The sequence below is a fragment of the Peromyscus maniculatus genome, chromosome 11 (genome assembly GCF_049852395.1).
Source record: "Peromyscus maniculatus bairdii isolate BWxNUB_F1_BW_parent chromosome 11, HU_Pman_BW_mat_3.1, whole genome shotgun sequence".
In the NCBI taxonomy this organism is placed as follows: domain Eukaryota; kingdom Metazoa; phylum Chordata; class Mammalia; order Rodentia; family Cricetidae; genus Peromyscus; species Peromyscus maniculatus.
This window is the reverse complement of record NC_134862.1, coordinates 85,908,787-85,934,053: the sequence shown is the minus strand read 5'-3', so window position 1 is coordinate 85,934,053 and position 25,267 is coordinate 85,908,787. Positions and strand designations below refer to the sequence as shown.

Below are 25,267 nucleotides of genomic sequence, written 5' to 3'. Positions count from 1 at the left end.
TGTTCATCTGTGCTATTACTTTTAAAGATGCTCATATTTGGAGATAGTACCTCTTTAGTTAATTTCATTCTTTAATTAAGGCAATATTGTAATTATTGCCAATTCTGTATTTTTTAAATGTATCTTTAGATACAAACAAAAAAGTTCAAGTCAGATTGAGACTCTGTTTAGGATAAAATATTGTAAAATTTTATGTAATGTGGTAAAACATGATTATTTTTAATTTTATGTATTTTGACGTTGATGATTTAGTACTTATATTGAAATACCTTTTTAATAGTTAATTTTTGCACAAATTTTTCTTACTAGAAATATTTAGGAGAACAGACTGTTCTATCCCTATATCCCTGCTTCTTTCCTAAATATATGTGCCACAAAATTTATCATTTTAGTACTTTTAGACATATAGATGCTTTCATTTCCAACTTGTCTGTCATAAGGCCAAGGAAATTAAGGATGAATCTAAGACTTACAGTAGATGTTAGTATAGCCAGGATTGGCTAGCTGTTCACTAAATTCCATTTGTATCTATCATTTTTACTCAAAAACCTTAACTTTTCACAGTCTATTCTACCTTCTAGTCACTTGGAAGTTAGGTGTAGTTGTGAATCTGTGTTGTAACTACTGAAATCTGAGCAGAGATAAAGGATATTACTTTCTACTCTTGGCTCATAGGCAACTCCTGTGTTTAATCCTATTTGTATTTTCCCTTTTGGATGCAATCAGGAAACCAAGCCTCTAGGAAGACCACGTCTATGGACTCTGAGTCATTATGTGGGGTAGCATGGTGGTTCACTGAATAGGATGATCCGTTTTGAGTTTACCTGAGCCAAAAATTTGAGCTAAGCCACTAAGATCTTTCTGTTAGTTAAGACTTTTTGTCACTGTGAAAAATAACTGAAAGAAAACTTCAAAGGGTAAAACATTTAATTCATCTCACTTTTTCAGAGGCTTCATTAGTCCATGCCTAAATGAACTCATTGCTCTGGACCTCAAGTGAAGCAGAATATTATGGCAGGAGTATGCAGTAGAGGCTGCTACCTCATGTTACATAGCCAGAAAGCAGAGAAAAGACAAGACAGGTAAAGACAGGTACAAGATAGACATTTTCACGGTATACCTCAAGTGACTTACTTTCTTCAAGTAGCCCGCATCTCTTGCTTCTCACCATCTCCCAGTAATGTCATCATGATAGGAATTTGTCAAAGACTTAACCCATTTGTTAGGTCTGAGCCCTCACTTTCTTAAACCTCCCACCTGGCAGCCAAGTCCACTGGACTTGACTTTTTAACACATTTCATACTCAGACCATAACACTTGAGATTTATCTTCTTCAGCAGGTAGCTTATCTTCACTAATTCACTCAACAGTACTTAGAATGAATAGATTACTCAAAAGTAGTTATTTGTTTAGAATGTAATTACGAGTCAAGAAAACAAATCTGAATCAAGAAGTAAGAAATTGGGTATGACTCCATTTATAGGAGCAGTGTGGAAGCCAGTGACAGAACATGAAGGATAGTGAGAAAACATCGTATGTTGTACTGTACAATTGTTTTAAAAAACAACAACTTAGAGATAACGAGTACTGTAAACCAGCATGGGAGAAAATTCTTGGGAATTGGAAAAACGGAATATTATGAGTAAGAAAATCTCGTTTCTATGAAATAGATTTTTAAGCACTGTTGGTTTGATAAAAAGGAAATTTGCCATCCTATATAAAGTTTGCAAGTATAAGTTTGCTTATTGTGATCACTATCAAAGCATTTGTGATATTCAGAAAACATGTACTGGCTTTTAGCTAAAAGAACAGAGTTGCAATCCTATACTCTAGGCTGAAATTTGGACTCATTACTTGAATTATTTCACTGATGAGCCATGCTCTAAGGTACATGAATGAATTCTAATACCATTGCTTTATATGTATATAAAGTTAAATGGCTTGCATTCCTATGATGCCTAAACATAGGTGATATTTACGTTGTATTTTGAATGTGTGAAATATTGGAAAGCATATTTTAAGAGACAAAATTCATTATTTCATTTTAACTAATATTTGCTCTTCATATTGAAGTTGATGGAATTTAACCCATTAGGCCTCAAAATTGGATTTTATCAGATGTTAAAAGTAGAAAAGTAAAATGTATCTTAGGTTGCTTTAAAAACAGATAGTAGCTATAAATTTTGGGTTGAATGTAAGCTCTGAAGTTTCAATGAAATAATGAAACTTCTTATAGGTACAATTAGGCTTATGGGTACAATTATACTAACCAAAATTTAAATCCTTGGCAAGATACATGGTAAATCAAAGTAACCATGAACATTTGAGATTGCTGCTTTTGTCAGGTGGAGGAGTTACTGCTCCTGCTTCCAGTATTCTAATAGGCTCTAGTCCTTGACAGTTAGAAGTTGTACCTACTTTAAAAACCAATAGATAAGACTGTTCTTACAAATATGCAGTAATGTTAAGTAAAAGACGATAAAATAAATTGTAGTTATATGGAAATCACTTGTATACTTCTGCTACAATATTTATGTTTTTCCTGAACATTTTATGTATTCACCAGTACAAAAAACATGTTGCATTTTAGAAGTAATGGTGAATGATATATTCAAATTTGTCCTGCTTAGATGCTTTAATAGCTCTGTATGTTCAATGAAACATAGGAGTTGGGGTTTGTTACTAATACATTTAATGATTTATGCCACACAACCTTTAGTTATTTGCAAAGTTTTCAACAGCTAAGATTAACACAGTAAACTGCACATCTGTTTGTTCCGTTTCTCCTGCTCTCTTTACTCTTCCTCTTATCCCAGCCATCCCATTCCTTTTCTTCCTGTGTTTATTCGAATTACCAGTGATTGTTGCTTCATCCATACTTAGCCCTTTCTAAGGGAAGGTGGCCTTCCTACCCATCCTGTTGTTTTAGGAAGATTTGTCTATTCCCAGGCAAACTGAGTGGTGGGCTTTTGACCCAGGAACTAGAAGGACTAGAGGATATAGAAAACTGAAGCAGCTAAGAGATGAAATAAGCATTTTGGGTAGGATTGCCAGAAGAAGTAGACAAGCATTTAGGATAGAATTAAAATCTCTGAGCAAGCTAAGGAGTTGGTGGTAGAGAGCTTGTGCCTAATACTTCAGACATGCTGCACAGAGAGTGCACCTGGGCTGGGGGAGGAATGCAAGACAGATAAGGAAAGTGATGGACACCAGACCTCTCACAGTCCCTGAACAAGACAAAGGGGTTCTTTTCTATCATGTTCCAGATCTCACTTGCAGGAAGTTGGGTCAATAATGCCACATCAGTGTAGCCCCCTTCCTTGACTAGTATGTATTCTTATAATAAATATCTCATCATTGTCATGGTCATCATCATTATTATTATTAATATCATCATCTTCATGGGTGAACTTTGTTTCTAGTAATCAAAAGAGTGCTAAGAAAGCATTAAGGTTAAAGACAAATGTCAGGGTACTTTTGCGATAAGGGACCTACTCTGGACACTGTAGGACCTTTCCTCTTCTCGTTATTTTTATGTTGTCCTTGGAATAAACTCCTGTATGACTTCCGGGTCTTTCAGCATGAGAGCTTGTGATAGATATTCTTATTGCTTAATTTGCCTTTATTATAGAAGTCAAACATTTATAGTAAACTGATACATTGCTCAAAATTTTGCTCTGGAAGTCTGTGTGAGTATATTAGCTTTTTTGTATTACATAGCCTTACATAGGCATTTATCAATATTGTTAACAAACCAATAGACCACTGCATTCTTATCTAAGTACTTTGTCACAGTGCTGACCAAATATTCAATAGTACACCATATATTATAAATTGTGTGTGGCACTTAAACACCTCAAGTGGACTTCACTTATTCAAATTTAGTAAAATCACTCTGGTACTTTTGTGACATGTATGATCTCTTAGATTTACATTTAGGTAAATAGAAATTAAGATGTTTATCAAGCCTAATATTGGGTTCTATGATTATATGCTAGGAAAGTTTCTTGTAACTTTGTCTTGTATAATGTTCATTTTCCTTCATCCTTTAGGTCAAGAAATTGCTTACATGAAGGACACACTCTCCTTAAAATGCTATCTGGTCTCTTGGCAAATACTTAGAAAAAGCTTTTAAAGTGGACAATGAAATTTCAGAGGTTCTGTCATCCTCATTATCCCTAACAGTTTCAGGTACTTTAGAAATGGATAGACTTGCCTAAAAACCTTTTGATCAAATGCTGGAACAACACTGTTTCAGAAGCCATACCCATCATTATTCCATTAAAACTTCAGAACTTGCTTTCAATTTAGGTTTTACATCTTAAGTTGAGCTTTCAGCCTGTAAACATACCCCTAATTTAATATTCCTAAATTAAACCAAATTCTTTACTTCTCCACCAAGAATAGCTTTCTATCATTATGTGGGGGAAGAGATCAGTCTCATCTTTGGAGGTGTTTTCTAAAACAAAGTTACTCATTTTTTTGTCATTCAGTTACATCTAGAATAGTTACTATATAATGTTTCTCTGCATATTTTTGAAAGGAAATTATTTTATCCCCTTTGTTGATTTACATCTTTTTTTGTTGTTTTGTTTAACACCAGGTTGTGTCTTGATCTTGTTAATGTAGTTGGATTTACCTGTCTTGAAAGTATATAGGATCACAAGTGATGCTGATTAAGTATTTCTCAGACAAAACAAACCAGTCCTTTAAGAGTCATTTATATGTGACAGTGTTTAATAAACTGTAAAGCAGTATACAGAAGTGAAATACTTTTATCCAAATTAAATTGGTTGTATGGTCCAATAATAGTGTCATTAATGGAAGCTACTACACTGTGGTAGAAGATAAAATTTATCTTTTTTAAGCCAAGGTGGAAATGTATTATAGAAATTGGTTGTTGGCATTTGTTGGATGGAGTTCCTTATTTCTTCTGAATGTAATTATGTCTAATTTCTAGAGTGGCCTAATTCTTCTAGATTACTGGGATAGTATTACTATTGATAAATATATTTCAAAGTCAAACTTAAGTAGGGATTTGGGGTTTTGGGTTGGGATAAAATTTTCTTTAAAACATCTTACTTTAATTGTCCCCCACATTTTACAGAAGGATACTTGTGGCAGATTGTAGGAGTTCAGATTTATGCTTTTTCTCTGATAGAAACTTTGAGGATTCCTATGAGTTCTAGTTGAATGCCACAGTGTTTAGAACACAGCTGATAGTAGTTAAAGAAACACATGACATTATATGAAGAAAAACATTCATCACTTTAAAATAAATTTACCTGTGTTTAAACTAGTAAACTAATGGAACATAATTTTCTAGATTTTTTTTTTCAGAAGAAAAGTTGATAGATACAGGACCTTGATAAAAAGTGCACTAATGCTGTTAAAGTCTTTTTTTTTAAGCAGTAAAAGATGTTACTGAAATTTGAAGTAGACAAAAATACTGTCAATTTATGAGTGTGTGTGTGTGTGTGTGTGAGAGAGAGAGAGAGAGAGAGAGAGAGAGAGAGAGAGAGAGAGAGAGAGAGAGAGAGAGAGAAAGCTGTTCTATACTATATCCTCTTAGTCTTGAACAGTGCTTAGCACTGTTACATAGTAATCTGGTATTACATTGTATGTGGTATTCTGTTATTATGTATAACTATGTAATAACAGGATTTCTAACAAAACAAACCAATCCTAGGCTGTGTACAAGGAAGGGTTTCTTATAGTTTTACTGTGTATATGAGTGAGAGTTCTATATGTATCAGTGAAATGAAACAGAGGAGCTTAGTACAATATCATTTTCATGCATATCTTATTTTTGTGGTTGGCTATAGAAATCTTATCCACTGTCATAGTTTATTCTGTTGGAATTTTCAGAAGTACTAGAAACCCTTCAGTGAACCTGTAGTTATTAATTTCTTTTGAGTTAAGAAAGACATTTTACAAAGTGGACACATTGTTTAATTTTGTTTTGCATTTTACTAGATTGCAGTGCTAGGCCAATAAATTAAACCTAGGCAGTTCTGTTGCTAATTACACACAACTTCTCTTGGTATCAGATATTCAAATCCATTTTATGAATATGGTAGAGAGAATAACAACTGTAAAACAAAGCAGTGTGCATGTAAGTGACTGTTAGCGTGCATTTCAGAAAGGATAAATGCTCACCATATGGTACAATTACTGTGTCCAAGTTTTCAAATTAGCTTCTCTCATCCTCCTTATTACTGTCTTTAAAAAGAGAGGAAAAAACCCAACATGATTTATCTACTCTGCAGCAGAACTCTTGACGCAAAACAGCAGCCCAGTTCTGTCCAGTTTTTTTTTTCCTTAGCATAATAGAGGCTGTCGGACTTTTTTATACTAATTACTGTGTGAGCCTCAGATGAACCCCTTCAATTCACAGGGCTTTGTTAAGGGAGGAGCTGTCAATGTGTCTGCCCGTTTGCAGCTGTGCTGTGGCTTTAGCTTGCTTAACATTATGCTGCTTTTTAGACTTGACAGAAGGGATTTTTTTTTTTTTATTAAGGCAAAGCAGCCTTGTAGCGAAATGGTTTAAGCAGCTGCATTGTAGGGAAGCACAAAGAAGTTATTATTGTGTCTGTTTAGGAGGGGGGGGATAAAGGGGGAGATATTCGGCTGCTGTTGATGCCGATTGTTGACTTGCCATCTGCCAGATAGGAGAAGAAAAAAATGACAGCTCCAGCAGGGTGTTCAAGAGGTTGTTTGGAGAGACGCATAAACATGTGCAGATGTCGAACTGAATAATGGCTGGAACTGGAGACGGTTTATGATGTGCTGCTGTTTGTGCATATACAGAATGAATGTATGTGTGGATTTGGTTAACCAAGGGTACATACTAATTATCATTGTTTTCCTGCATACCCCCCCTCCTCTGATTTTGTTAATTAGTTTAGGGGTGTAATACTTCCTCTTCCCTCTCTTGTTCATGTCTAGGTTTAGAAAACAACTTCCTGAAATGGTAATACAAACTTTCTTACTCTCTATAATGAAGGTAGAGAACCCATTTGGTTAATGTCAGATATGAATTCCTAACTGGTAATAGGAACTTTTGATTAAGTAATCTTTTAGTTCAGTACCATTTTCTTAATGATTCCACTGACAGTTCAACTAGCCAATACTTAAAACTATCATTTGAAACTGGATTGATTTATTCTATAGTTTATCATTAGAGGTAACTTAATACCATATTTTTAAAAAGTAATTATATAAAACATTGAACCTAAATGTTTCCAATTGTGAAAGAAAAAAAAAAGGTTACACAGAAACCTGGCCTTTTCGTATAATACCCTTTCTCTTGTTCTTGTTTCTGTTAATAACAGGAATTTTCATCAAGCATTGATGAATTGTTTTTCTTTCGTGTCCTTTCATACCATTTGGTCTTAGAGTTTTGAATATCTAGAATTCTCTTTGCACATAGACAGAAATAACTCTTTATCCAAATGTTTTACTTGGATCTCAAATAATTGAGATGGGCCAGTGATGTAACATTGAGATTTTCAAAGTTTTTTTTTTTTTTAAGAACATCTCAATTTTTGGTAAAATTTTAAATTTCAATCAGTGTGAATGAAATGAATGACTAGAAAAGCGAGCCCTGTTCTTTTTTTTTTTCTTTTTAAATTTCTTTTTTAAATGCTGTTTGCATTTTTAATTAAAAAAAAAAGAAAATGTTAGGAGAATTGCTAAGAAAGATTGTTTACTTTGAGTTTTGGTACACTCATGCTTTTCTAAACACATAAGGTCTTGTTTCATAATTGTTAAGAAAAAAATGCCTACAGTGGTTGAAAGGCCAGTATCCTGGCAGCTCTGGGTCCAAAATAATGTCTTTCTGAAAGGGTTAATTTCTACTCATAAAGAAGTTGAGTCCGTTCTTTCTGGCGGAAGAAAAAGTGTGTTTTATTGTCAGTTTCTTCTCCAGCAGCTCTAATCTGTGCTTGCTGGAAAGCACAGCTAATCATCAGTTTCACTCGGCCTCACTTGGTCTCCTGTATTTCTTTCATTTGGGAAATGTGAAATTATGCACGTATTGTTTGTAGTTTCACAGTCAGTACGGCTATCCCTCCTAAGTTTGGGACAAGCAACTGACGTTTTCCACATCGAGGTTTTGTTAAATTGAGAGTGTGATTTGCCAGAGGTCAGTATGTTAATGAGCAGCTGACTGAAGCAAGCTTGAAGAAAGCAAACTTGCTGTCTGCGATATTAGTCATTTATTTTCTCATTTCTTCAGAGCCAGTTAACAAACCTTAATGCAGGCAAGTACACACAGAGGAGTGACTGAAATATTAAAGACAGTATTTTTGAAGTTAAAGGGACTAGATAAGTGAGCTTATAAAAGTCACTTAAACTGTTTGAGCCTGAATTTAGTTTCTAAAAGAAGGAAACAATAACAGCCATTGAAGAAACCTGAAAAGACTAAGTGAGATAGAACGTTTGTCTGGGACAAAGTCAGTACTAGCTGTTAGTAGTACTTCATTTTTGTTAGGTGTTGGTGAAAGTCTAGAGATGATAGCTGTTGCAGTTAGTATTTGTAAATTGTTCTGTTGGGAAATGAGTATACCAGTTTCTAGAGGCCGGGTTAAGGGAATAGTAACAGAAGATTTTTATCTCGGAATCCAGTGTTTAGTGACTTACTGTTGTTCCATAAATGTGAAGGGAAATCATTTGTTTGAAGAGAATGTGGAGAAAACTGTTGAATGTAAATATTTTGGCTATGTGGTATAAGTGGCTTTTCACTGATTGTCATAGTGCATACTGTAGCGTCATTTTCCTATTTAAAAATAAGTATGCAATTGCAATTTAATTTAATGGTAACCTCGAATTATTTTTGAAGGTACGTTATTTTCTACTAAGGCAAATACTAATAGTGAACAAATAGCACTAAAAGTGTGGCTTCATCTCCTGCGGAGGTTTAAAACGTTATTTGATTGTCAGAACTCTTTACTTTGCAGAAGAAACAGGCTGTCAGTTTCCCCTGGTGTAAAGTACCAGGGTGAATAGAAGTGTTTCCTTGGAGGAATTAAGAGGAAATGTCTTTATTGAGCTGAGTCAGTGAATTCCCCAGAGGACAAGTAGTTCCCACACAGATGTAGCTGGCAGTTTTTAAGGTTTTTCTTTTCAAATGTTGTTTTTATTAAGCATCTACTCTATTAGTAAGTATGATGCAGTAACTTTGGATGATGACTGAAGCAAGGTGTTTTGCACCTTGGAGAGTGCCTTACTCAGCACTAAAGAGTGCTCCTTAGGATTAGAGAAAATGACAATGGAGAATTTCAAACAAGAAATTGGTTGTACTAGGAAAAGTGGTGCATGACTTTAATCCTGGTACTCAGGAGGGGGAGGCCGAGGCAGGTTGATCCTGTAAGTTTGAGGCCAGTGTGGTCTACATATCAAGTTCCAGAACAGCCAAAGCTACAAAGAGAGACTTTGTCTCCAAAAACTAATAATAATAGTAATTATGATGATGGTGATGAAGGTGATGCTTTACTGACATGATACTGTAAAAAATAAAAAAGCTGTTTACCAGAAGTAACTTACAAAAAAAAAAAATGGGACTATCTATGTCTATGAACTGTTGTATAACAGATGAAGAAGCCACCTAAAAATGACTATAAAGACATTTTATAAATGAATAAAATTGTACTGCATGTATTTCCAGGACAACTAAAAAAAGATTTAGGATAGTCTAACTTTTATGGTATATGGATGTATTTGAATTATGTCTCAAGAAAATACTACATGAATAGTAATTTTAAAAAATATTGGCCAGTATGTTGAAAACAGAAGAATATTTCACTGTCTGACATATTCTTTAAGGCATCTTGCAAAATGTTTTGGCTTAAAGTTTTTAATGTGTTTTTAGTCTCAAGGAAATCTGATTGAAGATGTTGGTAAACTTGGTAGCACACTTTTTAAAACAGAAGATGATTAAACAAAAAAAAGTGGAAAGGCATAAACCTAAGTAGTTCAAGGGCATTTCCTTCGTTCCTCTTTTTTTGAGACTGGAACACGGCATCAAAGTTCATAATTTTATACTTTTAAGTGAAAACACATGGAACAGCAGCTGTCACTTCCTGGCATCTTTCTGAAGAGATATTAGTGTGTGTGTGTGTGTGTGTGTGTGTGTGTGTGTGTGTGTGTGTGTGTGTGTGTAAAAAACATAAAAAGACCATTGTTTCCTTCTCTGTGTTTGTGATGTGTTAAGACACAAGGTAGTTAGCTCACTCTACTTTCTGGTTTAGTTAAAGAGGATTTGGAATTTAATTTTAATTTCTTCCCTCCCCCCTAAAATATTCATGGGATTGTGTAGTTTCAAAGGAATAAAATTGTTTAATTTTACTCTTAAAAATGTTAAAGGCCTGCCGGGCGTTGGTGGCGCACGCCTTTAATCCCAGCACTCGGGAGGCAGAGCCAGGCGGATCTCTGTGAGTTCGAGGCCAGCCTGGGCTACCAAGTGAGCTCCAGGAAAGGCGCAAAGCTACACAGAGAAACCCTGTCTCGAAAAACCAAAAAAAAAAAAAAAAAAAAAAAAAATGTTAAAGGCCTAGTTAGAGAATAACATAGTTGATAAGTGGGAACTAATACCTTAAGTATAGGGAGAAAAGGACTTGTCTTAAAGGTATATATGAAATCTACATAAAAACTCAATTCATGCATATGACAAGTGATTGGCTGTATAAAAGTAAATTGTCACCTTCTTGTAATATTTTATCTCCCTTCAATATGACATTTTTTTAAAAGCTAGGTTTTTTCTCTCCTTTTTATATTGTGTGTGTGTGTTCATGTCATTGATGTGAAATTTAGGCGTGGATAATCAACAATTAACTTACACATAAAACTGTGACGGTAACATTAGCATTTTTATTATGCTAAATAAAAGATCTAGCACACCACTGGATTTTACAGGGTTATATTCTGTTTCATGAAAATGGTCAATAAATTAATTGTAGAAAACATTTTCCCTCATAATGTACTTTTTAAGGAAAAGAAATAAAATGTCCAAGGTGCATTAAGCTAGTGTTTTACCCTTTTAGAATTAGTTGTGAAAACTCTGTGCTTTGCCAGTACAGTTAACTTATTTTTGCATTATCGTTTATTAATGACTGATTTATAACAAACTTATTGGCTGTTTGCTATTTTCTTTAGAAGAAACTTTGGGATTAATCTTAGTTGTTAATCTGTGAATTATTTTATTCCTAAGAATGTACGTTGCCTTATAATTTAAAGACCATAAAACCACTGTTCTACAAAGAACAGCACAATAGGCTACCTATATTACTTAAAAAAATTTCTTTTGGGTGACTTTTATGTGAGACTTCCAGACATTTTTCTTCCTGATATCTTGTTTTGTTTTTGTTTTTTAAAGTTACTACAAACATTTCAATATAACCTATATGATGTCCAAATACAAATGATGATAACGATAGAAATAATTTTAATGTATAATGAGCAAATTTATGTTCATTTCCAGTTTTTAAATCTGATTTTTTATTAGAATGATATATAAAGGTTGTTTCCTGTAATATCTGGCTATGTGTTAGGTAATACTGCCCTCAGAGGGCCAAGGTAAGTAAATTCATTATTAACATTGAGAAGTGGCTTCTCTGGTATTTATCCGATGTGCAAGCTTGATTTGGAGAGGAGAATGAGTTTATTTGAATAATTGAATAGTGTTTGATTTCTTGTTGCTTTTCTTATTTTCTCTTTTTAAACATGATAAATGTATCTGAGTTCTTCAATTTGATGAAAACATTTAAGCACAGTTCTTTCTTGAAAAAATAATTAACAGCTGACTGACTACAAATGTTACTTAGCTCCATATTCAAAGATGATAAGAAAATCACCTACTTCTGAAATACCAGGTGATGTTTACTTGTGTGTGTTTTGCTTTTTCATGCATTTAACAATAGATATTAAAGTATTTTAAATTATTTATATTTAAAATAATTTGCATCCCTACATTTGAATCTATATATATAAAACAGAATTCTTTGAAATGGAAGCATATTTTCCTTTCAATTTAAAAAATATAAAAATGTTTAAAATTTTAATCAAGAATGTGTGCTTTACTAATATGTAATGGTTATATATAAGATATTAGCAGTTAAAAATGGACTTTTTCCAAAGTAATTTTAATAGCCTAGTCTAATGTGTAGTTTAATATGTTTCCAAATTCAGAATGAGATTAAGTTGTACAATAAAAGAGGGAGCACAGGAAAGGAAGAACGTTAAGAATGAGACCCAACCTTTGCTTTGTTCATTTGGCATGTAGCAATTTTAATGAGATTAGAAAGAAATTAAATGCCTAAGTGGTCTGTCCACTTTATTGCCTTTCAAGGATTGCTTGATACAGAATTAGAAAAGAGGATTTTTATGAGAGTATTGGCAGGTTTTTTTTTTTAATTGAGATTATTGTTAATGAGAATGGTGGATAAAAACAGGAACAAGTTCAGTAAATAATGAAGTTTTATCATGTATGGTGTTGCACGAGTGTACTGAGGTCAGAGGTTAACATCAGGTGTCTTCACCACTCTCCATCACCTTTGTTTTGAGGTACAAGTCACTCCTTGGAAGCTTCCATGCTCAGTGAGGTTGGCTGGTGTGTGAACTCCAGAGATCACTGTCTCTGTTTCCCTAGGCTGGGAATACAAGCTGTGCCATCATGCTCAGGGTTCTTAGGCAGGTTCTGGAGACTGCCACAGAAGCATGAAGCCTTGAGTTCAAACACTTTTTCGAGCGTCTCTCCAGCCCCTAAATTTCTTTTACTTGCTTTGTGCATGCCTTTAATCCCAGCATTCGGGAGGCAGAGGCAGGCGGATCTCTGAGTTCGAGGCCAGCCTGGTTACAGAGCGAATTCCAGGAAAGGCGCGAAACTACTCAGAGAAACCCTGTCTCAAAAAGCCAAAAAAAAAAAAAAAAAAAAAGATTTTAATGCATGACCACAGTGTATCTTCAGATCCTTCCCTACCCCCTGAGTCTTTTTCTTTTTGATTAGTTTTCTTTTTTATACCATAGGATGTTTTAGTTTATTAGCAAACAATTATATAATTCTTACTGTGAGTAATTTGTTTATGTTGTAAATATTAATCTGTTTTTCTATTAGTCTTGTCCCCATTTTCCAGAAGAGGAAACTGAGGCATAGAGAGATTGATGTGCCCAGTTTGTCACTCACATACTTAGTATAGTAAGTGACAGAACTGTCATTTGAATCTGAACAGTTGGGTCTTCAATCACTGTGTGAAAAGGATGTTGTTTATGTAGCTGTCTATTCAAGTATCATCTCTGCCCTCTACTGGCCTTTCCTTGTGTCTCAGTTTCTTGTGGCTGTCTCTGCAGGAACAATGCTGCAATGCTTGCCTAAAGACATCCCTTGGGGCGAAACCTGAACACAGGGCTTTGCTGAGGACTTTCAAGTTTTTTTTTTTTTTTTTTTTTTTTTTTTTTTTCCTTTCCCGAGACAGGGTTTCTCTGTGTAGCTTTGGAGCCTGTCCTGGAACTCACTCTGTAGCCCAGGTTGGTCTGGAACTCACAGAGATCCACCTGCCTCTGCCTCCCAAGTGCTGCGATTAAAGGCGTGCGCCACCACCACCCGGTGACTTTCAACTTTTCTTTGCTTCTGTCTTAGCCTTTCTTCCCTTCACCCTGTAACCTGATGCTGATGAAAGTCTAGATTATTGTTTAAGAAAAGAAGAAAGAGGAGAGTTTTAAAGGGCAATACTTTACCCTTAAAATGATAGCTGCCATGGATTTGAAGTTTTTACATGTTTGGATTCCATGCCACTAGAAGTTGATCACTGGAGAGATTCCTAGGCGAAGGTCTAAGATAAAGCAGTACTCTTTCCACTCAGTTTTTAAAATGGGGGCGGAATGAGGGACAGGTTGAAATACCTGATGTTTTTCCCCTACATAACGTTAACAGGCCTCCTGATCAGCGAGCACTACAGTTTCATAGTACTTGCACGGTGGACACCAAAAGGGAGACTGAGATTCATTCCAGTTTGTATTAGACTGAGATGTCCTGAGTTTTTCTGCCATGAGTGTAGTCCCTTAGAATAGTGGTAAGTTGTTTATGTATTCAATTAGTAGTTATTTCTTACCCTGATCTGTTCTCGGTGTTGAACAGACATGGTGAGTAGGTTTATGCTATAGTTACATTGTTTCCGTATTTGATTTTATGAAGACTATTTACTATAATTAAATTATATATATATATATATTACTTAGACATAAATATTTAGAGAGGTGATGTGATAAAAGTGGAAAATATTTACAGTATAGATGTTAATTTTTTCTAATAAAATTACATGTTTAAATTAGTCCATTCCTTTGCAGATTTTTTTTTCTTACTGTTTTGTTTTGAGGCATGGTCTCTCTACATAGTGCTGACTGTCATGGAGTTCACTATGTGGATCAGGCTGGCCTCCAGAGATCTGTCTCCTTCTACCTTTGTAGTACTTTTAGCATTTCCACATTATTAAAATAGTGTAGAAATGGAGAGGTTTTCCAATAATGTAGAAAAAGAAAGCTCTGCTTTCACAATCTACAAGGGCGTAAGTGAAAGCAAAATAATAATTTAGCTCACATTTAACACAGCAGGAAGCTGAGTACAGATTGAGTAATTCTCCACAACATATCTCCTTCTATGTAAACTAATGTCATGGTTTATTCTTCATGAAATTGCCAGGATGCTGTTTTCTGTTGGCGAGAATATGTGTTCGCTACTCCCCCTGGATTTCTCAGTAAAATTTGATACTATAATACGGTTAGGATGTTGTTGTATTTAAAAGAGTAATTAAAAAGTATTATTTCTTGGTGTAAAGGGTGATGTTGCCTAAGAACAATAGGAACCTTGGTTTCTTTTACCAGGTTCCTGAGTATCATTAAACAAATACCAGAATGGTTAAAGGTAAAGTGGTAATTGTTCGGGTTTTGGAAAAAAATTAAATAAAATACTGACAGATCAACCACACTGAGGTCTTAGAGAAGTTGAAGTTCTAACATCTTACAGCAGTGGTTCTCCACCTTCCTAATGCTGCAGCCCATTAATACAGTTCCTCATGTTGTGGTGAGCCCCCCAACCATAAAATTATTTTTATTGCTACTTCATAACTGTAATTTTGCTACTGTTATAAAATCATTATGTAAGTATCTATTTTCCACTAGTCTTAGGTGACCCTGTGAAAGGGTCATTCTGCCCTCAAAGGGGTCAAAACCCGCAGTCTGAGAACAACTGTCTTACATTATTCAGTTCCTAGATTTTTTTTTAAGGGCTTTAGCTTCAAAGCAAAACATGGACCCTAGCCTTCCTTAGGAAGTAGACATGAAAACTATACTTAATATAAAAACGACAAGTTCATGCATTATTCAGTGGAAGCAGAATTTCTTGACTATAATGTATTTCTCAAAATAATCATGAAGGAACATATGGAAAAGCAGAGAAATGTGGGTACATCTGGAAAGCTTCTAAGGCATTTTGGAAGTACAAAGCAGCAGAGTCACCAAAGTTGTAAACAACTTCTATGTTGCCAGTTGTAGTGGTGATATTGTCCAGTTCAGGAGCGGACAAACTTCTGCAAGATGAGACCAGGTAGTGCCTCTTCATCTTAGAGTTAGCATAGCAGCAATAGAATGCTGAAATGTTGAAAGATTGTGTACTAAAATCACCCCCAGACAACAAAGAGTATCAAGTATTCTTTCTCTAGGCACATGTATAGATATTTGGAAATGGCAGAGAATCCGAGATGATGTTGTTATTTACTGTGGTTAAAGTCATTGCATAGATCTCATAGTTCAACACTGGTTAGTTAAAGAAGGAAATAATTCCTTCATTGAAGGAATCAATGAAGGAAAATGATACAGCTGTTCTTCAAGAATGAGTAAATATTTTTATATAGAAAACTTTTTTTTATTATTTTGAGTGCATCTGTGTCCTAAACTATTTTGTCAAAGCTGACCTCAAACTTCTGGGTTCAAGGGATCCTCTTTCCTCAGACTCCTGAATGTCTGGGATTGCAGATGTGTGCCAGAGCCCAGCTCTATTTCTAACTAAAATCTCTCCCATCTTCTCTTTGTACATTTCATTCTTAAAAACTTCTTACTAGACTTAAAATTTTATGAGGGTTGGACTATACCTGCATCATTCATTTCTACATTCTTAATACTTGCATGTATTTCAGCACTAAATAATGTTTTAAGGCTTTTTTTTTTTTCCTGTGAATGGGCGTTTTGTCTGCATGTATGTCTATACACTATAAATGCAGAGGCCAAAAGAGGGCGCTAAGCCGCCTGAAACTGGAGTTACAGGTAGTTGTGAGCTGAAACTGGGTCCTCAGGAGGAGTAGTCAGGTCTTTAACCTTATTATACACCTTTTCTTAAATTCTAAAAACATGTTTTCAAGCATAGTCTGTGATTTGTGGTGCTCATTGACCACTTAGAATGAGTGACCTGGAGCCCATATTGCCTTTGTTGTGTTTTGTAGACAAATCCAGTTTTCCTTTTTTAGCTTTATTGAAACTAACACATATTCAAGCCAGTTAATTACAGTTATTTAGTGACATTAGTAGAGATCACAAAAGAATTTATCATTTTTCATTTACTGAAGGGCAAAGAAATAACATATTTGAATGACTTAGTGAAAAGGAAGTGACAATCTAAGCATTAAAATTTTTAAAAATTGGAAAAACTAAATTATATATGTGTATGAGTGTTTGTCACATTCTTATATATCACTGTGCAGGTGTAAGGTGATTAATGTCTTAGGATATATGTTGAAATAATAACTAAAACCTCTTTAATTTCTTTTGGATCATCTTTGTCTCATTTAATAAGTTGAATAAACATGAGAATAACCTACTGAGCATCATTCTTAATGGAATGATTTACTATTCTCTGAATTATAAACCATATTCCTTAAATTTAAGTAATATATTTTATAAGGACAAAATTTCACTTTTAAAAATTGTATTTTTATATAGTCCTTTGCAATTACAAAGTACTATGATACTTCATTATGAAGAATACAAAATAAAATTATCAGGATTATTTTTAAGACATCTACAAAATACGGTAAGTTCAATGAGGAACCTGTTTCTTCTCCCTGAGGACATGAACAGACTTCCATTCATAGCTTATTTGACCCCTTTGTATAGAAATGAAACAGGCAGTTTTAAAGATTGCAGATGTGATGCTATATTTAACATAATGTACTTTCCTATATAATATTTGGCTTTAAGATAGTTAAGCTATATCATATAATGCTGCATTGTACAATATTTTTTGTTTAGGGGGATAACATTTACTTACAAAATACACTGTAGAAAAAAATCTGCTTTATACATTTAGGAAGCTCAGGTGTTTAAGTTTAGTTTGCATCTGTCATAAAAACCTAAATATTTACTATGATGTGAACCATGAGGTTAAACGGATACTTATTCTAATGTTAGCATTAAGCATCTTTTTGTCTGCAGTTAAAAAAATGAAGCCCATGAAGACTCTAAGCGTACTGTTGCAGACAGTTTATGGAAAGATGTAAGTTTTGTCTTTAGTGAAAGGTGCTAGGTTGCAGCAGGGTCCTGTGCTGTTACTCCCTTTGGGGGAGGGGGGCCAAGTAGGCACAGAGTCAATGACACAGACTCCGGGAGAATGTTGAAACAACAAGCTCAGTTTATTCAGAAAGAGGCAAGTGTTATATACCCTCCACCCCACCCTGGGGAAAGGTTTGATGAATATGCATTTGCTGGTATGACTTGGCTGCTTCTCACTGGTCCAGGTCATCTCTAAATCATGTCTCAGCTGCTGTTGCTAAGCCCCTTAGGCAGACCCAGGTTGGCTCTCAGAAAGACAACCAGTGTTTTATTACTGGTTGGGCTTACTGTCCCTCAGGCCTGTTAGGGATGAGTTATCCCACACCAGACCCCCTTTTTTTAAATATATAAAAGCATTTATTAGAAGAGTGTGTGTGTGTGTGTGTGTGTGTGTGTGTGTGTGTGTGTGTGTGTGCGTGTGCGCGCACACACGTATGCATGCATGCATGAACAAGTATGAGAGTGAGCACCCAAGTATGGAGATGAACACACATTTGTGTGCATGTGAGTGTGGAAGTCAGCTGTGTAGCTAGAGTTTTCCTGCCTTGCCCACAGTCAGGACAAATCTTTGTCACCCGCCAGTCCCACAGCCGCTCAGACCCAACCAAGTAAACACAGAGACTTATATTGCATACAAACTGTATGGTCGTGGCAGGCTTCTTGCTAACTGTTCTTATAGCTTAAATTAATCCATTTCCATAAATCTATACCTTGCCACGTGGCTGGTGGCTTACCGGCGTCTTCACATGCTGCTGGTCATGGCGGCGGCTGCAGTGTCTCCCCGCCTCAGCCTTCTGCTTCCCAGAATTCTCCTCTCTCCTTGTCCCACCTATTTCCTGCCTGGCCACTGGCCAATCAGTGTTTTATTTATTGACCAATCAGAGCAACAGATTTGACATACAGACCATCCCACAGCACAGCTGCCTTCTCCTACCACTCTCTGCCTTATATACTCAAACCTAGAGCCTGCCGGTTCTGCTAGTTCAGCCATGCTGGGATCACAGCCTGACATTTATGTAGGTTCTGGGGACCGGAACTCTGGTGGTCAGGTTTGTACAGCAAGTGCTTTTGCCTGCTGAGCCATCTCCTGAGCTCCTAGAAAGTCTTAAATTTCATGTTTATCAGTTCATAAAGACCAGGTGATGTGTGACTAGGACTTGGGAGGCTAAAGCTAGAGGATTGCTTGAGCTCTGTTCAGGACAAGCCTGGGAAGGTCAGGGAAATCCCATTAATAAAGGAAAGAAGTTGTGAAAGCTGTGAAACTTCTGTTTACCTTTCTGCTGTTTTATCTTTGTCTTAAATAAGTGTTATGATTTGAACTAATACTGTTAGTTAGACATTGCATATTGCATAATTTTTTCTTTTTCCTTTTTTGTTAATAACAGTGTTTCAGGGCTAGAGATAACTATTCTGTGTTGAAAAGCATGCATTGCTCTTGAGAGGATTTGAGTTTGATTCTCAGCACCCCTGTCAGGCTGCTCCCAACTACCTGTTTCCAGCTCTAGGGGATCTATCATCCTCTTCTGGACTCTAAGGGTACCTGCATTCACCATGCATATACCCTCCCCCATTATGGATTAAAATAATAAAAATTAAAATTAAAAAAAGTTTTATATATCTGTCACCAGTTCAAAAGACCTTTTTTGGTTGATGGTATACATTTATTAATATTTTGTGATTCTATGAGTATTCCTGAATAAGTACAGTGCTGATTATAAATTATATTAGTTAGTGGTGGCTCCATTTATTAACAAAATAGTACTTAATGTATGCCAAGAAATATTTCAAGAGTTTCTATATTATGTCCTTACATAATTTGAGTAGGCATAGTGATGATTCTCTTTTTCCAGTTGAGATGTGGACAGGGTAAATTCTCTTAGTTTAGTGATGTAATCACAATTCACATCTAAGTTGTGTGCTCCCAGAGTCTTGCTCCAAACCATTACATTACAGTGTTTTACTTAGAGATTTTGTTTTCCTCTTTGGAAACAGTTGCACTGTGTAACTCAGGATGGCCTCAAACACAAAATCCTGCCTCAGCCTCCAGAGTATAAGTGAGTACTACTATGCCTAGCCACTGAGAGAATCATGAAATAGAGTACATATTTTAAAAAGTCAAAAAAAAATTCCTGAATCCTAGCTTGAGAATTTTGAGTAGCTTTTTAATTTTTGATACATCAAGTAGGAATGTCCACTGGAAACTTAAACAGCAATATCACATGTATATCTTAATAATTTAAGTTTATTCACTGTTAATAATTAGGGTCTTTAATTTCTGTGGAGGAAATATGAAAAACTCATGTCCCATCCTATGTTATAAGTAGCATATTCTTAATATGATGATGTTGTATAATTGAATTCTAAATGGTTGTTTTATGAGATTTGTGAAAAATAGTGCTAAAATATCAAATATTTCATCTGGATTTCATCTGTATTTGTTTTAATAAGGTCAGAATTATTTTATCTAGTTATTATTCTATATTATTAGGCTAGTCCATGTTCGCATACACTGTTGAAGATAGGTTTCCAGCACATGAGTGTGCAGTGTTCTCCACTGGCACATCTTTCATCTGGCGTCTAACTTTGTGCTTCTCATAGCCTAGAGCTATTATCAGGTTCTTCAATACAACCTAACCTTAAGACAGAATCAGATATTTACCATCCCATTTCATTTTTAAGAGGGGAAGCCTTGATTATGTATAAGCATCTTTTCCAGTTAGATATCTGAACAAATATAGACATCTCCAGGAAATGCAGATCAGAAGCTATTGGAACATTGAATATGATTTAGGTCCAGGCACATATGCTCCTAATTCCTACTTTGGTAATTTCTGATGCCTTCAGCTTTTAAAAATTACAGTGATGATTCTCAACAAAGTACTAATGAATAATGAAATAAGGTTTATATGTGTGAATTTAAAATGAAGGTATCAAATGATGTAATTTGATGCTAGATGGAACAATTGTAACTTTGGGAGATCCTGAGTTGAATGTATATCACCCTTCCTCCAATATGGTCCATTTGAATAGGATGTCAGATTTTAGGTGGAAAATCTGTAATATGCATTGAAACAACCTGAGAGCTAAAACAAAATAGCATTTATATTATTTTTTAAATAGTGACAATCTACTCAAAACTGGATTATTTGTTGTAATACAAGAAATAAATTATTAAATAATAAGAAAGTTGGCAGAGACTCAACTCTAGAAGCATCATAAGTTAGTAGAACTCAGAACTCTCAAAAAACCAAAGAAACAAACAAACCATTTTCTTTCAATCCTACAGTATACAAATAGAATTCTCTATTTATTGCTTATAAGAATGGTTTAGAGCTTTTCCTTTGCATTTACAAGAAATTGAGTCTGGATCCTTCTCTCTTATGCTGAAATCATAATAGATCATTAGATTTACTTTTGTGGGTTTTGTATAGCCAAGTCTTTGATTATAGTATATAAGAGTGATCTTTAATTCCTTGGGTTGGTACATTAAATAATAAAAATGATGACGTACAATAACAGAACATTTTCTGTCATAGTTGCAGAGACTAGAGCATAGAAAACAAGACATGAGCAAGGTTATTCTTCCTTCAAAGGCTCTAGGACAAAATCTGTTCTTTATTTCTTCTAGTTTCTAGAGGCTCCAGGTATTTCCTAGCTTGTGCTGAATCTCCTGTCATTGCCCCCATGGTCACCTGCCTCCTCCTTTGCTCCATATGTCTTGTTTACTCCTCTGTCAAATCTGTTTGTCTAAGAGCACTTTAAACTTGATGTGGGCTCCACCAGATAATCTAGGAGAAGCTGTTCTAAAAATCTGTACTCTCTTTGCCTCTTTTGGAAAATGAGATGATACTATCTTCTGTTGTATAAGGCAATATTCACAAGTTCCAGAGATTGGGATTTATACCTCTTTTGAAAATCTATCATTTAGCTCATTACAGAACCCCAAAATGCCAGAATCCTTTTTGGGCAATTGGAAGACCATACATGGAATTGTGGTCCTATGATACTGATAATAAAACTGAGAAATCCTGTTGCCTAATAGCGTAGTTATAGTAAAAGTCATTACTTATGTGGTTGTGGTGATTTTGGTATGAACAAATCTTTGCAGTTGATTGTGCAAATAAATTCCATAGTTATATATAATGTATAATTCTTGATAACAATTTGACTTATTGTTTTATAACAATTGGCTTATATTTTTTCTCTACTATGCTTTTAATCATTATTTTAGAGTTACTTCTACTTAATTAAAAAATGCATACTGTAAACTAGTACACTTTGTTCGACCAAGAGTAACTTGTGTTTATTTATCCTGGCTTTCAATTGCATCATTTCTTCTTGATGTAATCTTACTGTTTTGTTCATTGTAATCCCAAGAGCAATAGGCTACACACATATATTATACACACAGACACAGGGATTAGCTATGTGGTAGACTGTATGATCTAGAATGTATGGCAGATAATGTTTACATAGTGACAAAATTGCCTAAGGACATAATGGAGAACACCTGACAATAGGCAAAACCTCACTGTGTGTGTTGGTAACAGGGGATTTCAAAGTACATATAGCCTCTATTCAAAGAGGGTAAGAAAGAAGTAGATGCACAGGGAATAGTAGCTAATAACTTAGGAAAACGTTGTGCTGGAAATGTTAACCCTGGTCCCTACAGTGTCCAGCAACAGTTTACCAGGAGAGTTCTTCCAAAATTTGAATGCATGTTAGTGACTGACCACAGAAAAACTTCTTGTTGCTTTTTTTTTGACATTTTGTTTCAATCATAAAGAAGCTATCTCCTAAATTAGTTGAAATCTATGAGCGTAAATACAAAAAAAAGATAACTTGGTTTTAATGTATTGAGTATGAGCTCAAATGCAAGTTCTATCTGTAAAAGTAAGATTATGGAGGCTAGGAAAGATGGCTTAGTCTGTATAGTACTTGATGTACAAACAAAAGGACTTGAGTTCAGATCCTCAGCACCCATGTCAAGAGCTGGGTGCAGTGGTTCAGACCTGTAATCCCAGTATAGCTAAGTGTAGAGGGCATCGGGTTTGTGTTAAAATTTCTTTCATCTACCTATGTACATGTGTCAAATATTTATATATGCATCTTTCATTTATTTAATAGGACTATTAGTCAAGTGATAGTAAGTAGAGGGTACTAGAGTATATCACTGCAAGTAAACAAAGATTGGTAGTATTTTCTAGGATTATGAAAATTGATCTCCAAGAGCAAAGATTAGAATTTTGAAAATATGTCCACTATTATGAGCTTTAAAGCTTCCCAGTACTTTAAAAAGAGATTTTAAAAAATGAAATCGCTTAACAGTAACAAATATAACTAACTATATATTGTGTTTCAACTGTGAAAGTTGAACTGCTTAAATCAGTAAACTAGTATCTATATGACTAATGCATGATTTTTTAAATTGTGTACAATGTACAAGAGTTATTCAAAGTGGAATCTGAGTAAATGGGCATTCATCTAACAGAGTGCATTGGTAAAGTTGCAAATTTCACATCACCATACATATTTGAGAAACTACCCCTTATTTTGAATTCTAGTGTAGTAGTATTCAATACTACTGTTCTCTGAGCCAGCATGGTGGCATGTACTTGTAATCCTAGCATTGCCCATAGCTATTTGAATAGTCTTCCCTTTTTCAGTTGCATTTCCCCCTTATATTTCAGCCAGAACAACATACCTTCATAGATTGAATATATTAGTAGAAAATAAGCCCAATTACTTATATTTAAGAGGTAGGTATAAAAGCTGTACAGTGCTGCTTTTCTTACTAAAAGACAGGTAGGTGTAGGCTTCAACTTGAGATTTTTTCCCTTCCTAGTGCTAGGATTACAAGTACATGCCACCACACTGGCTCAGAAAATAGTTTTTTAAATGTATATATGTTACATTAAATGTAATGAGTTTGTTTTTATTTTTTTGTTTTTTGAGAAAGGATCTCACTATGTAGCACTGGCTGTCCTGGAACTTTCTCTCTATAGACCAGGCTGGCTTTGAACTCACTGAGATCCATTTGCCTCTGCCTCTGCCTCTGCCTTCTGAGTGCTGGGATTTAAGGAAAGCTCCACATGTCCATCAAGTTGTGTTAGTGTTAAAGTATAGAGCGACACTTTAGAGCAGAAGAATGATAAAACCAATGAAATCAAACATAGGGAAGATTAATTTGGAGGTGGTTTGTTAGTAGAAGCTGTGGTGAGTAGCCTGGAGAAAGCAGTTAAGAACATTAGTAGAGTGGATGTAAGGCAATAACAGGCCGGCTTAGGTAAGGCTGGCAGGAGAGACTTCTTGGGAGTCCATTCTGATTTAGCCACTGGTCCTGTAAGGCATGGCAGAGGTCAAATGCTAGGTTTAAACTTGGTCAAAAGAAGAAGCTGCTTTGTAGCAGAAGTAAACTTTTCAGATTTTTGTAGTTGTGAGATTCAGCATTTGAGATTTAATATCAGGAGACAGTTAGTCACATGATTCCCTCCTCCTCTGCTTTTTCTTCTTCCTCTTCCTCCCTTACTCACTCACTCTGTAACGCCCCCACCCCACCCCACCCCATTTTGCTTCATAGCTCAGGAAGGCCTAGAGTTCATGGTGATGCTTCTGCTTCAGCCTCCCCAAGTGCTAAGAAAGAAGTGGGAACTGCTGTGCCTGACATGCCGCCATTAAGTTAGAGTTACCTCGCTATTTCAAAGTTGAGCCTAGTTTGGTGGATAGAGAGGAGCAAATATGTAAATCTAATAAAGTATACGTTTATCTACTGTTAGTCATGCTCCATAATGGCTGTGTGTTGTATTTGTTTCTATATGTTCAGTTTGATGTGGTTTTGGGCTTTATTAGCTCATGTTCTTTCATCTTTGTGACTTGTCCATAGCATATGTGAAACATTATTTTCTTAGAAAGAGGAAGTTAAGGTCAAGATTTAACAAGGAAACACACCCTATAATAATCCCATACCCTGGAGGCTGAGGCAAGAAGATTCAGAGTTTGAGGCCACCTTGGGCTATATAGCAGTGAGACTCTGTCTTATAAAAGAAAAGGAATTAACTCTTCACCCTTTTTTGAAAAACAAAAAGCAATATTATTGGTCATGAAGATGGAACATGTCTTTCACACTCTGCTTATGTTGTGTTTTTCCTTGAAATTTATAAACACTGGGTTATTTACCAGGGCTTTCTGAGATGGCTGAATAGATGCTTTAACAACTGTCTGATAAGATGGAAAACTGAACAGAATGTATATTCAGATGAATGATTTTCTGAAGGAGTAATGGTGCAAATGAGTAAAGTATGAAATTATTAAAAACAGTTTTTACTGAATCTTCATGATAGACTGACTTACTGTCTTTTATAAGTCAAATTAAAAGAAAATTTGCCTCACTAAAATTTGGGAGGCCAATATTCAGGACATGTTCTATCATAATTTATTTTCTAAACAAAAGTAACTTCAATTTTTTTTTTGCATTAACATGTGCGCTTTCTTCATGTAGGCGAATATATAAAAAACTGGAGGCCAAGATATTTCCTTTTGAAGACAGATGGTTCATTCATAGGCTATAAAGAGAAACCTCAAGATGTGGACTTACCTTATCCCCTCAACAACTTTTCAGTGGCAAGTAAGTGTATATCATTGTTAATTCACCTTGGGTCTATTGATTTGCATGGCT

General features: G+C 35.2%; 1 protein-coding gene across 7 annotated transcripts in view; it reads left to right on the top strand.

Annotated features, from left to right (window-relative positions):
* The window catches only part of Akt3 (AKT serine/threonine kinase 3), a 277,083-nt gene that overhangs the window by 108,504 nt on the left and 143,312 nt on the right, over nt 1-25,267 (top strand). For all 7 annotated transcript variants that reach the window (XR_013043548.1, XR_013043547.1, XM_076548297.1 and 4 more), the window contains one exon: nt 25,091-25,216. Coding sequence is in view for 3 of the 7 variants with exons in the window: in XM_076548297.1 (XP_076404412.1) it covers nt 25,091-25,216 (126 nt within the window). In the remaining 4 variants the exon portion in view is untranslated. Of the gene's footprint in view, nt 1-25,090; nt 25,217-25,267 lie in introns of those variants that run through there.